This window comes from Lepus europaeus, chromosome 15, assembly GCF_033115175.1.
Source record: "Lepus europaeus isolate LE1 chromosome 15, mLepTim1.pri, whole genome shotgun sequence".
In the NCBI taxonomy this organism is placed as follows: domain Eukaryota; kingdom Metazoa; phylum Chordata; class Mammalia; order Lagomorpha; family Leporidae; genus Lepus; species Lepus europaeus.
The window spans coordinates 6,080,789-6,094,377 of record NC_084841.1 but is presented as its reverse complement, the minus strand read 5'-3'; the positions used below and the strand labels follow the sequence as shown (position 1 = coordinate 6,094,377).

At 49.4% G+C, this 13,589-nt stretch overlaps 1 protein-coding gene across 3 annotated transcripts in view; it reads left to right on the top strand.

Annotated features, from left to right (window-relative positions):
* The window catches only part of SEMA5A (semaphorin 5A), a 473,120-nt gene extending 460,075 nt beyond the window's left edge, over positions 1-13,045 (top strand). For all 3 annotated transcript variants that reach the window (XM_062212003.1, XM_062212001.1, XM_062212002.1), the window contains exons 20-23: positions 1,206-1,361; positions 2,920-2,967; positions 7,610-7,821; positions 9,558-13,045. In XM_062212003.1, the coding sequence (XP_062067987.1) occupies positions 1,206-1,361; positions 2,920-2,967; positions 7,610-7,821; positions 9,558-9,677 (536 nt within the window). In that variant the 3' untranslated portion in view covers positions 9,678-13,045. The remainder of the gene's footprint in view (positions 1-1,205; positions 1,362-2,919; positions 2,968-7,609; positions 7,822-9,557) is intronic.
* Positions 13,046-13,589: the final 544 nt, after the last annotated feature.

Genomic DNA, 13,589 nt, shown 5'->3' with positions numbered 1-13,589 from the left:
ACAACCCTTGCAAAATGCACTTCACCTCGGAGGATAGGTTTGGGGATGCAGGTGTGGGAGCTCCAAGCTCCAGACTCCAGGACTAATGCATCCCAAGGATGCATGGCGGGAGGCTTCCCATCCAGGAAGTAGCTTGGTTTACTGCATGGAGGGACCATTTGGAAGAAAAATGAACCATTCGTTTCTGGGTCTAGCTTTGACATTGAACGACTCCTACGTTTTTGTTAAGCTTTCTCCTGCAGATCTTTCTAGAAGGTTCCATTCATATGGAGCAGGACCTGGAAACCAGATTCCCTAAGTCATTCCCTAAACTGATGCTTAATACATTCCTAAGGAAAAGGTGCTCCCTTTACCTGGAAATAGGCAAAAGTTCCCAGATTTTCCCAATTTTCCCTGCCCCTACAAAAGTGATGCATTAACTTAAAAAGGCACAGAAAGCAAACTGCATAGAAATGGATCTTTGCTCTGTTGGCTAATATGTCACGAATAAAATTGAGGGTTATTCCTTTCCTTTGACACATCTGTGTGCCTGGGTGACTGTCACATGTCCCAGTGGCCTTCCCTGTCAGGGTGAGGTGACTTTGCACCCTGCGTTGACCTTATGCTCCTGTGACAGCACACTCAAGAGCAAATGAACTGTCCCTCACAGATCGCCCGACCGTGGGGCATCCAGCCTGCAGAACGGCGCTGATGACGGAAGAGAAAGTGCTGAGGGTAGCTCCGCCTCCTGTTTCACATACACACACACTTGTTTCTCTTGCCTGGGCAGAAGGCCCATGGGGACTTTCTGGGATAGCGATGACAGAGCACCGCTGTGCCCAGAGGAGTGTTGCCATGTATGAAATGCAGTCCACATGGATGCTTTCTGGCCCCCACGACGGATGGTCTATGCACAGTTGGCCCTCATGGACTAACATTCAGTGTCTAAATACAGATACTTCATAGCACTGAAACAACGCGGTTCTTAGAAAATTTATTTTAAGCACATTATATACTGGTATGTTATCAGATACACCAGTACTTTAATTCATCCTCAACTGTATTTTACTTACTGGCCTGGTCAGAAGCTGCAGCCATGCCTGATTTATGTACAGAGCCATTAACCACAGAATGTGAAGTTTAGAGCAGTGCCTGTAACTTGGCAGTGCCCCGGGCTGATTGGCCTCCATGATCTCACCCCATCTGCCCCTTTCTTGTCACTGTAGAGAGCTGGTCCGAGTGGTCCGACTGGACCATGTGCGATGCGTCCGGCGTCCAGATCCGTGCCCGCCAGTGCATCCTCCTGTTCCCCGTGGGCAGCCAGTGTTCGGGAAATGCCACCGAGAGCCGGCCATGCGTTTTTGACTCCAATTTCATCCCAGGTAAGGCAGAGAGGCTAATCAGTGTGAACAGAACCATTTCCAGCACGCACAGAGAAAATGACTCTTAGGTCAGTTGAGGCTGTATTAGGTGAAATAGAGAGGAGTTTGGCAGCTCTTACAGGTTTGTTGTGATTACAGTGTAGATGCAGTTTTAGACATGACTTCATGAGTTTCGAACATTTTTTAAAATATTTATTTATCTGAATGAGTTGAAGAGAGAGAAAGAAAAAGAGAAAGAGGTCTTCTGTCTGCTGGTTCATTCTCCAGGTAGCCTCAACAGCCAGGCCAAAGCCAGGAGCTTCTTCCAGGTCTCCCATGTGGGTAGCAGGGGCCCAAGGGCTTGGGCCATCCTTCGCTGCTTTCCCAGGTGTATTTGCAGGGAGCAGGATCAGAAGTGGAGCAGCTGGAATGTGAGCCACTGCCCATATGGGATGCTGACACTGCAGGTGGCAACTTTACCTGTGACGCCACAACACAAGCCTCCATGAGTTTCAAAATTTTTAAGCACAGTTTCTTGATAATCTGTTGACTCGATTATGGTCAGAAGAGCTTGCTTTGGTGGTTTTAATATTGGCTAGACGTCTTGGCAGTGCTCTGCATGTGCTTTATCCCATGCAGTGATAAAGGATCATTCTTTTAGGCACTTTTAACATATCTGATAAACGGAAATCCATCATTATTGTTACCTTCGAGAAGAGATTGGTTGGCCCTCTTGCCTCAGGCTTTGTCATGTGAAGTCACTGCTGAGCAGTGAGTGACAGCTAGGGAACCGTGTCCAGCCCACGGCGGACTCGGCTCTCTGCAAGTGCAGAGACCACCTGCCCACGGTGTGCCTCAGGACTGTGACACAGAGCAAAGACCAAGCTGGTATGAAGAAATAATAGAGTCCAGTTCTGTGAGCCATGTTTTCTTTCTTTTCCTCCATTTGTTGAAAAGATATTTTAGAGAAAAGTATCAGCTAGAACCTTATGGGGCATCATGCTCATATATGATGGGGCCCTTAACAGTGTTTGTAAATGTTTCTGTTTAGCCATAGACACATTTTAAATTCTTGTTACCTAATGAGCACTCACAGCAGAAGACTCCTGGCATGGCATTTCGGCCTTAGGAGTCAAACACTTAGAAGTGTGCCCTCGCCAGCATCTTCCATGGGGTTTTCATGCTCACAGCAAGGAGCAGGAATGGGCTCCTGGATGGTGACTGTTTGCTGGGTGATTTCCTTTGAGCTGTGATGAACAGCTCACCCCTCCTGTAGGGAATGTGACAATACTGACTTTGAAGTATCTGAGGCAGAAACTACAGGCAAACACAGGGGGGCCCCCCCCACCACCACCTCTGATGGCAGGATACAGTGTGAACCAAAGCATTTTCCTCCCGTGGTAACCAATTTCACTTCTTCCAGTCACGGTGGCTTTACCAAATCCATGGCAGGTTGTTTAAAACATTGACATTTGTACTCTGATAAAATTCAAAATCATTAGATGTTTGGTGAAAGAATCATGAACATGAACTTTCTTCCCATTGACTTTTACAAATTTTGATTGGATTTTGTTTCCAGAAGTATCTGTGGCAAGATCCAGCAGCGTAGAAGAGAAAAGATGTGGAGGTAAGTTCTTCCTTTTAAGTAATTTCTAATGGCTATTCTGATATATTCTAATCACTTTTCCAGTATGTCTCTGTTGTCCAAGGATGCTGTACTGTGGAGACTCCTGGGTCCCCAGAGAGTGATACACAAACAGCGTTCACCTGGGGATAAATGACAGTGGTCCATATTTGTTATGTGAATCAGTGGTCAGATTCCAAGACAAGTCTGGTTCTGTGGTTCACGTCCATGATAAATGTAGACTTTACAGTCTGCCTTCCAAAGGTATGCCCATAAAGTGCTTGCCTGAATTGTGGACACACCCAGAGCACGGTCATGCCCACCTTTCATGGTGTGAACCAGGATCCACAGCCCTCTCCTCCTATAACCCTCCCCCCCAGGGAGGCCCAGAGACCTCATCGCAACAGATCTCGGTCTCTGCTTTTGTTTCATGTGGAATCTGGAGTTCTCTGAGTGTTAAGAATCACTGACTGGTGTGAACTACACTGAGCTCTACCTGATCCATTCTGTTTGGTGAGCCATCTGTGAGTCTATCCATCCATCCTTTCATTTGTTCATTCAGTAATCTTTGCTGAACACCACTCTGCACCTGTATGTTTTTGAAAGGCAGAGAGAGAGGGAGAGGGAGAGGAGAAGGAGGTCTTCCATCTACGGATTCTCTCCCCTAAATGCCTACAACAGCCAGGACTGAACCAGGCTGAAGCCTGGAGCTCCACCTGGGTCTGCCATGTGGGAGGCAGGGACCCGAACTCATTAGCGGGAAGCTGGATGGCAGGACTCTGTCCCATACTGATAAGGGATGCAGCGCCCAAGTCACTGTGCCATCCCAACCCCTGCCAGTGTGTAAGGAGCACTAAGTTACAGGGAGCTCAACAGCCTTGGCCCCTCCAGCCCCAGCCCCAACAGTCACATGGGGAGAGACCCTTGAACCTGAGAGGCAGCATCTAGGGTCTGGCTTGGTTTAGTTCAGTGACTTACGTGACACAGTTGCTTTGTGGACTCTAGCTACAGGATGAAAATGCAAGTAAAAATAATCAGCGATAATCTGTTAATGTTTTTCATCCAGTCACTGTACCAGTCACGGTTAAATGCTTTGTGTCCCACCTGGTCCTTACAAAGAGCATTCACAAAGCTGCGGAGGTCTGGATTTTTACGTGAACTCCTTGGAGATGGAGAAGGGGGTTGCAGCTTGTTTTTCAGATCAGAGAGGTGCGGTGTAGCTGTATATCGCATCACACACCTGCAGGCTCCATGGCTGCTCTCCAGAGCTCCTCTCTGCCATGGGATGTGAGCTAAGTAAAGATGTGGTCCTGCTCCCCAGCTCTGCTCAGGCTTGGCAGCAGTGTGGGTCAGTCCAGGTCACATTTTACTGCCTGATATCGATGAAAACTAACTGTTCAGGGCTTCTGCATTTGGAGACAAAGGGTGCTGGCGGTGTAGTTTAATGTGCATTTTTGAAATGAGGACTGAGAGACTCAGGGGTGATCCCTGGCCCAAGTTCACACAGGTCCTACAAAATGCAGACAGGGATGGGATTCTAGAGGTGGAATCCAGTGCAAATTTTAATCCCAAACACCCTAGGCAATGGTCCTGGAAGTAAAGTATCTGGGGATTGCGTCCAGCAGCCCTGGCTAGGAATCATTGCCCTCGGGGTGTCCAGGGCTTGGAACGCGTGGAGGCAGTGGAGGTCAGGAGTGGAGCAGTGTTTGTAAGGAGTGCTGCATCCGTGTGGAGGCCAAGGCAGAACCTGGGGCAGACGACAGGGGCCTCAGCAGAGCAGACTGCCCATCCATGCCTTCTGCCACAGGCTGGCCATTCAAGGCTCCTCAAGGCCTCCGTAGGTTATGCCGGGAGAGGTGCAAAGCCCAGTCCCATTTTTTTTTTTTTTTTTGGACAGGCAGAATTAGAGAGAGAAAGGTCTTCCTTTTTCTGTTGGTTCACCCCCCAAATGGCCGCTGTGGCCAGCACGCTGCGCTGATCCGAAGCCAGGAGCCAGGTGCTTCCTCCTGGTCTCCCATGGGGTGCAGGGCGCAAGCGCTTGGGCCATCCTCCACTGCACTCCTGGGCCACAGCAGAGAGCTGGCCTGGAAAGAGGAGCAACCAGGACAGAATCCGGTGCCCCGACTGGGACTAGAACCCCAGGGTGCCGGCACCGCAGGCGGAGGATTAGCCTAGTGAGTCGTGGCGCTGGCTGAGAAATCAGAATTTCTACAATAAATCAGACCACCTTCCTGGGTAGGCAGTCTCTATTCCAGCTTATTGACCAAAACAGCAGAAAAGCACACTCAAAGGCAAGAGCCACACTAAGACGACTCTGATGAGACCTAATAGGCAGTATTTTTTCCTCTGTAGAAAAATGTGCTCCCACTGAAAAATTCCAACTTCGCTATTTTTAGTTGCAGGAGACACAAAGACTATATAACCGTCATAAAGATGTCAGCTGCCCCAGCCTTCCCCAGGCACCTGCAGGAGTGATTCATTTGACTAATGACAAAGTATCTGCATATGGAGACCTTCATATATCTTCCCTGTGTGAAAATACGAGTGATCCGTGCAGCAGGAAGTATTTTTATCAGTGCGTGGCGCTGACCCTGGGGAGTCCTCACAGCCACAGTGCAGAGATGAGAACTGGTGTGAGGTCGGTGCTGGTGGATCTCAATGCAGCTCCAATGTCATAGTTACAGATCCTAGTGGCTGCTTTTGGAATGGCCCCAGGACACTTTGTCCAAATGTCACAGTTGGGAAATGACAAAAACTTGTGAAGCCTTTCCACATTGTTTAAAGATTTATTTGAAATACAGAGTCAGAGAGGAGGAGATCTTCCATCTACTGATTCACCCCCTAAGAACAGCAACATCTGAGGCTGAGCCAAGCCATAGCCAAGTGCCAGGGACTCCATGCAGGTCTCTCCCAAACAGATTGGATCAGGTAGAGCTCAGTACAGTTCATACCGGCCAGTGATTCTTATAACACACACTCAGCTCCAGATTCCACAGGAAACAAAAGCAGAGACAAGCTGGATTGGAGTCAGTGGAGCCAGAACTCACACTGGCTCCCCGGTACGGGATGCAGGCATTCCAAGCTGCAGCTTAACCCATTACACCACAACCCCTTCTACCCTTTTTATATTTTCATAGCACGACCAAATCTGCTAGAATCTCAGGGAGATAGTTATGGAATATTCTAGTAATGTCCATCTAGACCGTCCAGACCTTAATGCTAGGTACAGTGGACCCCCGCCAGGAGGAGTTGCCATGTTCACTTGGAATGTCAGGGTTCTGACTGACAGCAATCCCGCGGCAGGTGGCTTTCATTCAAAGTGTCCATCTGCCCTGGGAGGCGGATCCATCCACAGCCCAGGAATCCCAGGAGGCAGTGTCTGGGAGCAGACAGACAGCTAGTCGACCCCATCAAGTATGGCAGGAGGGCTGACATCTCCCTGGCCTCTGCCACCTCTCCCTGCAGAGCTCACATTCTGTACACAGTCACTGATTGTCAGAGCCCTGCAGGGAATGTACGGGAGATCAGGACAGACCTGGACCCTCCCTCAACCCTCACCCCCCTGGGGCCTGTGCTGAAGCCCAGCAGCATCTGCAGGCTCCTGCTTGGGTCACGGTTGACAGGACAGGGCATCAGGTGACACTGCACCTTCTTGCAGTCATTGGTGTCCACAGGGGGTGCTCTGCGCAATGAGGGCCAGGGGCAGGTGCCCGGGAATGGCTCGTGGCACAGAGCCGATACAGCACAGCAGCCGCAAGGCTGTGCTCTCTGAGTGCTGCCCTGAGGTCACCCTCGGGCCAGAAGGCTTAGTTTGACCAGTGTTTTGCCAACATAGGATGGTGCTCTGGTTGTTGTTCCTGCTGCGGTTCCTCAGACATCGTGCAGGTCTTGGTGTCTGGCCCTGATGTCACTCAAGCCAATCCTATTTTACTCCTTTAACACAAACCTTTTTTTCTCATTAAAATCTCCAAAACACAATGCCAGTGGGAAAGTAATACAGAGGATAATACGTATGCCCACGTACCCATCAGGGGTCTTCAGAAAGTTCATGGAAATGTGTATTAGGAAGAAACTATGCATGGTGTCATGATTTTATGATTTCAAAAATTGTTTGCGTCGAAACAAACCCACCTTCTAATTCTATTTTTCCATGGAGAGAAAGCAGCAGAGTATCTCTGGCAGGGCACAGTAGAAATTGGCTATCCCAGTTACCTCTAGGAAGGAACAAAGACTTATTTTCCCTTTTGCACTTTGCGGTGTTATGTAATGCATGCGTATTCATAGTCACAAACTTAAAACATTTCTAAATAAAAGGAAGTAACCACGGCAGGGGGCAAACAGTGCTGGGCTGCCGGGGAGCAGGACTGGAGGCAGTGAACGCACTGTCCCCAGAAGCCCTTCAGACCCGGGGAGGACAGTGTTGCTTAGACCGCTGAAGAAAACAAGCTGCTTCTGGTCGTGCACGAAGGTCCACGGATTGCAGTCCACAAAATCAAGAGCGTGCAATGCCCTGGTGGCCGTGACGCTGCCAAGCAAAGAATTGCTCCGAGTTCTTGCATTCTGTAGTGGGCAAGGTTCTTTCCATTCTGGCTCTCGTGGTTTGAGCATGTTCCAAACGTGGCATCGCCCTGATCCTGTCTTCCAGAGTTCAACATGTTCCACATGATCGCCGTGGGGCTGAGCAGCTCCATCCTCGGCTGCCTCCTCACCCTGCTGGTCTACACCTACTGCCAGCGCTACCAGCAGCAGTCCCACGATGCCACCGTCATCCACCCAGTGTCCCCTGCCCCTCTCAACACCAGCATCACCAACCACATCAACAAACTGGACAAGTATGACTCGGTGGAAGCCATCAAGGTAAGGGGTTCGTAGTGACGGCTACAGCCAGATGTTCCCCCAGGGCAAGTAGGCCCTCAGCTGTTGGCAAAGTGGGTGGTGGCACTGAGGGGCGGAACTGGGGCCAGTGTGATGGTGCACCCTCAGCATGAACTGCCTTTCAGCTTTGCCTAAGACAAGGCGGCAGCTCATGTTGGGTATGTGAGTTTAAAAGGGGGCCCAAAAATGCCAAGAAATAAAATTCTGGAATATACTGGGTTATTGGCCACCTGCCCAGCTTTGCATCCTCTGTCCCTTCTGCATCTGAAAAGCGGTGTGGCCAGAGTGGAACTCCCTGTCCAGGAGCTGTCTATGGCTGGCAGCAAGAATTAGGGGGTGGCAGGTTCTTGCCAGAAATCACAGCCAGAACAGCATCCCAAGAAGAAGCTTGGCATTATGATCCAACCGTGCTCAGTGTCCACGCATAGTCAAGGCTCTTCAACTTCGCAGGATGCGAAAGTGCTCTAAGCAGTGGAGGGTGATGTATTTTGTGGATTTTTTAATACTTATCTATAAGGCAGAGTTGCAGAGAGAGAGGTCTTCCATCCATTGATTCACTCCCCCAAGGCCACAACGGCTGGAGCTTCTTCCAGGTCTCCCACGCGGGTGCAGGGGCCCAAGGACTTGAGCCATCTTCCACTGCTTTCCCAGGTCATAGCAGAGAGCTGAATCAGAAATGGAGCAGCTGGGACTCGAACTGGTGCCCACGTGGGATGCTGGCACTGCAGGTGGTGGCTTTACCTGATACACCACAACACCACCCCATTTTCTCCTTTGTAAATTGGAGATAATGAGAATCAAAAGAGGAAATTTACATTTCTTTGAACCTTGGTGCCATGGCATTTGTCATCGGGTTTACTGATTTGCGGTACATAAGGCCCAGCACTCAGCAAACAGCCACTATTGTTCTCATTGTGCCCACAAGAGGTCAGGGTGCTTTGTAGCTGGCTACTACCCCTGGAAGGTCTCCTGAGCTTATCTTAGCATTTTGATGTGTTCTTTCACTGCTATGATGGTGAACTCTGGAATTAAATTTCCTTCCCAGGAAAGAATATGGAATATTCTCACCCCTTTAACTTCAGGGGGTTAATATGTCTTGCCTTCTCTCTGCCGTGTGTGTATCCCACGCAGTGTCTTAACCCTGAGCCAGACACCTACCACAGATAGGTTAGTAACCACCTGCTTCTCTCAGAAACTTTAGTCACAAAGTTCAAGAGTAGACTGGAAGACAGCAGAAGTGTCAGCCTCACTCTAATGTGAGGCAATCAATGGGGAGAAGCAAGAAAAGGACTCAACACATCTGAAACAGTAGAGCTTTAAGAGAAAGGGGAGGGGCTGGCACCATGGCTTAGAAGGCGAAGCCTCTGCCTGCAGTGCCGGCATCCCCTATGGGCACCGGTTCGAGTCCCAGCTGCTCCATTTCTGATCCAACTCTCTGCTATGGCCGGGAAAGCAGTGGAAGATGGCCCAAGACCCATACAGGAGAGCTCCTGACTCCGGATCAGCACAGCTCCCGCCGTTGCAGCCAACTGGGGAGTGAACCAGCAAATGGAAGACCTCTCTCCTTCTCTCTCTGTATAACTCTGACTTTCAAATAAATAAGTAAATCATTAAAAAAAAGAGAAGGGGCACCTCAGAAGAGAGGAGTCTCCTCCTTGTACTCCTTCTGAAATACTACTTCCTGAGGATTCTCAAATTTTTTTCCTAATATTTTACAGGCATTCAACAAAAACAACTTGATCCTAGAGGAAAGAAACAAGTACTTCAACCCCCATCTCACTGGGAAGACCTACTCTAATGCCTACTTTACAGATCTCAACAATTATGATGAGTACTAATCGCTCTTATATTTTTGGCTTCTTGTAAATCCCCACTTCCTAAAGGCCTGTGCTCCATGACTGCCCCTAATGCTGAGGCTTCAAGAGATGAAGTCTGGATACGTTTCCAGCCACAAGTGTCCCATTGTTACCAAAAATACGCATCCTCACCAGCTATGACGTCATAAAAGTCTGGTCTGCGGCTGGCTGAGCCATGGTATGCAGTATTTTCTTGTGTTTGCCCATTTCTCCAAACAACTCCATGGTTTCCTTGAGCTTTGTTTTTGTTCCAGAGATGGGAAGGAATCTTATGAAATGCAATTGTCCTCTTGCTTTTGAGTGTAAACCTTCATGATTTTTTAGTTCAAGAAAATAGGCACTTTATCTGAGAGCCCCCTTCCCTCCACCAGGGCCATAGCATTTGAGTCAATGAAGACAGTGTGGCCCAACAGTTCTTCCCCAGGGAGCTCCCATTTCCCCCACTGGGATAGTACTGTGGATTCTTGGAAGCATTTGTATTTGGACTTGGAATGATTCTGGTCCGGGAAGCCCAGAGTTTCTACCCGACCTGCACCTGCAGAGGTGAAGGTCACCTGTGAGGCCCTGAGCCTCGGTCTGGAGGCAGTGCCGGTGCCTTCATGGAGGAGGTGTGTGTGCAGAGCAGAAGTGCAGACCCAGAGAGGTGAGAGAGTGCTCTGCCTCACGCTGATTGCCAGGAATCTCATCTGTCTGCTCCATGGTGGCGTCCTGAAGAGCCAGTCTGCAAAGTAACCGCTTTGATACATCCTTGCCTCCCATCTCCCTGCAAAGAAAAACCGTGTACGTTTGTGAGATCAGCGAGGGAAACCATCCCAGTACTGAACTAGAACTGAACATTAATTTTCCGAGTTATGGAAAGTATGAAAGTACTGACATTTCATGAGCAGCAGTGTTTTGTTTTCCATCTCCCGGATGTAACTCACGTGTGGCAATCGGCCCCTTCCAAGAGCATTAATGCGACGTGAAGCCGGCTCTCTGGAGCCCGTTGTTTTCCACACTGAAGCTGCCCTAGAGCCACGGGGCCACTTGCTCCTCCAGGCCAGGGCCGGAGTCTGCTTAGCTCTGGTGCCTTTTCCTTTATCTCAGCGCTGTCTTCTGCCCATCCAGTCCCTCCCAACCCCACCTGCTGTCCACCCAATCTGTCCAGCCCCACTTCTCCCTCCAAGGAGGCCAGAGAAGTTCAAGACACACCTGAGAAGTTGCAGATGCTGAAGTGAGGTTTTCAATGGTCCCAGAGGTCTCAGCCTTGATCCTTGATCAGCATTGAGCGGCCACTCATAGAGGCCTTCAGAACAAAAGACAAATTGCTCCCAAACAACTGGTATGGCATTTGGTCCAATAATTATCAAAAGCGGGAATGCGATTGTTAATGTTCCCATGATGCCTCTCGCTCTGATAGAGGCCTGGGCAATCACCACAACCGCGTCCTGACCGGCAGTGCACCTGCAGTCCTGCCAACACACAGAGAGGCACCGAGGAGTGCAGGATTCTGTCAGTATTTGTGTTTTCACCCTGTTCCATTTAAAAAAAAAAAATCAGAAAATGCTGGAAAATAGTTCAACATTTACCCAAATTTGCAGAAAGGACTCTTTAAAGATTAAAAGGGCAGGTGGGGTGTGGGAGGCAGGTGGCTGGCACGCAGGGTCTCCGTATCTGCCTCCTGCGAGGCTTACTCACAGTGGAAGCCGCCTGTGCCACGGACTCCCAGGCCACGCTTGGTGGCTGAGGCTCGGCAGCTACTTTCCTCCTGGTTCCCAGGCTGGACTTCGCATGCGTCAGCCCCTTTCTTTCCTATAGGAAAAAACATCTTCACCGTGTACTGCATTTGAGTTGTTCTAGAAATTACACCCCCGCCCCCAGCATTCTGTAAGCGAAAAGGTTGTTTTGTTTCCTCTGGGAAAGGATAGCATCACGGGACTTGGTGGGAAGTGCTGGCTAAGGATCTCCACGCAGTGTTTGCAGTGAGTAGGGCACTCACTCAACCCCACTGCAGAATTGCCTCACCTGTCACTGTTCAAAGGGGAATTGTTTCTCTTATCTCGCAGCACAGTAGTTCGTTTAGAATAATTTCAGGTATGCTCCACGTGGCTTACTTAGCTTAACGGCATGACTTCTGTTTTCCACGGCAAAGCTTTCACTCCCACGCATCTACTTCACACTGCAGACTTCCTGGCACATGAACCTTCATGTGGTGGGACCACAGGGGCTCCCGGGGGAAACCGTGGTCAGATCAGGTTCATGGAGGCTCTCCTGGTGAGCTCCATGGTGGACTCAGCCACAGGACTTCCCCCTCCGGAGGAGCCTACCTACAAAGCAGGGGCTTTCTTGCTGTAACCTTGAGTCCCATTTAACGTTTCTGAGTTTCTATATTCCCTCTCTCTCTCTGCACAGGCAACACAAGGAGACACTAATATTTTTAGGCTGCACCTCTCGGAACCTGATATAACATTAATTACTAATTCTGAATAGAGTCAAACTTTGGTTTCCATCAGGGGGCCTTCTTCCTTTGTAAGTGGAAATGACCTGGAAGTGCCTCCCAGTTTCTCCCGTGCTTGTTTCTCCCATCAGTCCTGTAGGAAGAACAGAATTCCTGCCTGTGGACACTGCATGGCCTCCCCAAGGGCTCCAGGGACAGAACTTGGATGAAGGTTGGGGGGGTGGTGCTTTATGCCTCCTGAATGAAACTCAGTGAACTCCAAGAAACTGAGGGCACTAGAACTGGCTGGGCGGAAAAGCCACAGTCCGCAACACTCCAGGACATCTCTGTGTCGCTGCCCCTTCAAAATAAGGCACTGATACTCCCCTGCTGCCGGAGGTTTTCAAAGCCTGCTGCAGTAGACTACGAAAAGCATTAACATGGGCCAAAGTAAACCAGGGCTTCGTGTGTGTGTGTGTGTGTGTGCGTGCATGTGTGGGATTCCAAAGGCAGTGAAGAGCAGTCACAGTGAACGGGGTTGAGGGCATCTTTGCCCTGGAGAAGCCTCTGTCCTTAGGAAGCACTGGGGTAAACCCAGAGTCTGGCCTGGGCGATACCAGAGAGAAGAAAATGGGTGAAATGGTCAGATAAGCAAGTGGGGTATGGCAGGGGCACAGGCCATCACCCTCATGCCCCAGTCTCTGAGCCTGACCCTTGGACTCTTTCAGAATACAAGACTTTGTAGCCAAGGGTGTTCTTATTTCCTTATTTTTCTGCCAGAGTAAAAATCATGGGAGTCCTTTCTCTCTCTCTATCCATTCTGCCTGTCAAAAAAAAAAAAAAAAAAAAATCATGGGAGTCAAAGCCTATTTGAGTATTTACACCAGAGTCTTCGACAGAACTATTAGGTCTTGCATTCAAAATCTTGGACAAAGCTCGGGGTGGGGGGGTGGGGGGGTGTCGTCCCGGCCCAAAGATCCCACCTAAGGGGATAAATTATAATTGAAGATCAAAAGCAGCTTTAAGACTATATCAGTTCTACACGCGCTAATTGTTTCGTCTGAACACAGCTTGTTTGAATTCACAGAGGTCTTTATGCTTCTTTACTTGGTCTTCGTTTTTCTTGGTTTTAGAATAAATCATCAGTGTTTTCCCAACACTGCCAGGCTCCTTTTTCATCAACACTGCTCCAGGGAAAGCAGCGCCTTTAGCCCCAGCGTGTCCTTTACCCAAGCAGTGGGGCTTGGCTTTGAGGAGTTTAGGGTAACTCCATTGAGTTTCTCCCAAAGGGGCTCTGGAGCAGCTAGCCAGAGCCACAGAGGCCGATGTTTGGTCCACAAGGTGCATGCGAGAGCAGCCATTTTCCAAGTGACAGGACTCTGCCTAGGTCTCAGAGCCTCAACAACCGACTCCCATGGAGATATCAAATTAAAATGCTAACTTTAAACCAACTCATTGGCAAAACCTTTGCCATTCTC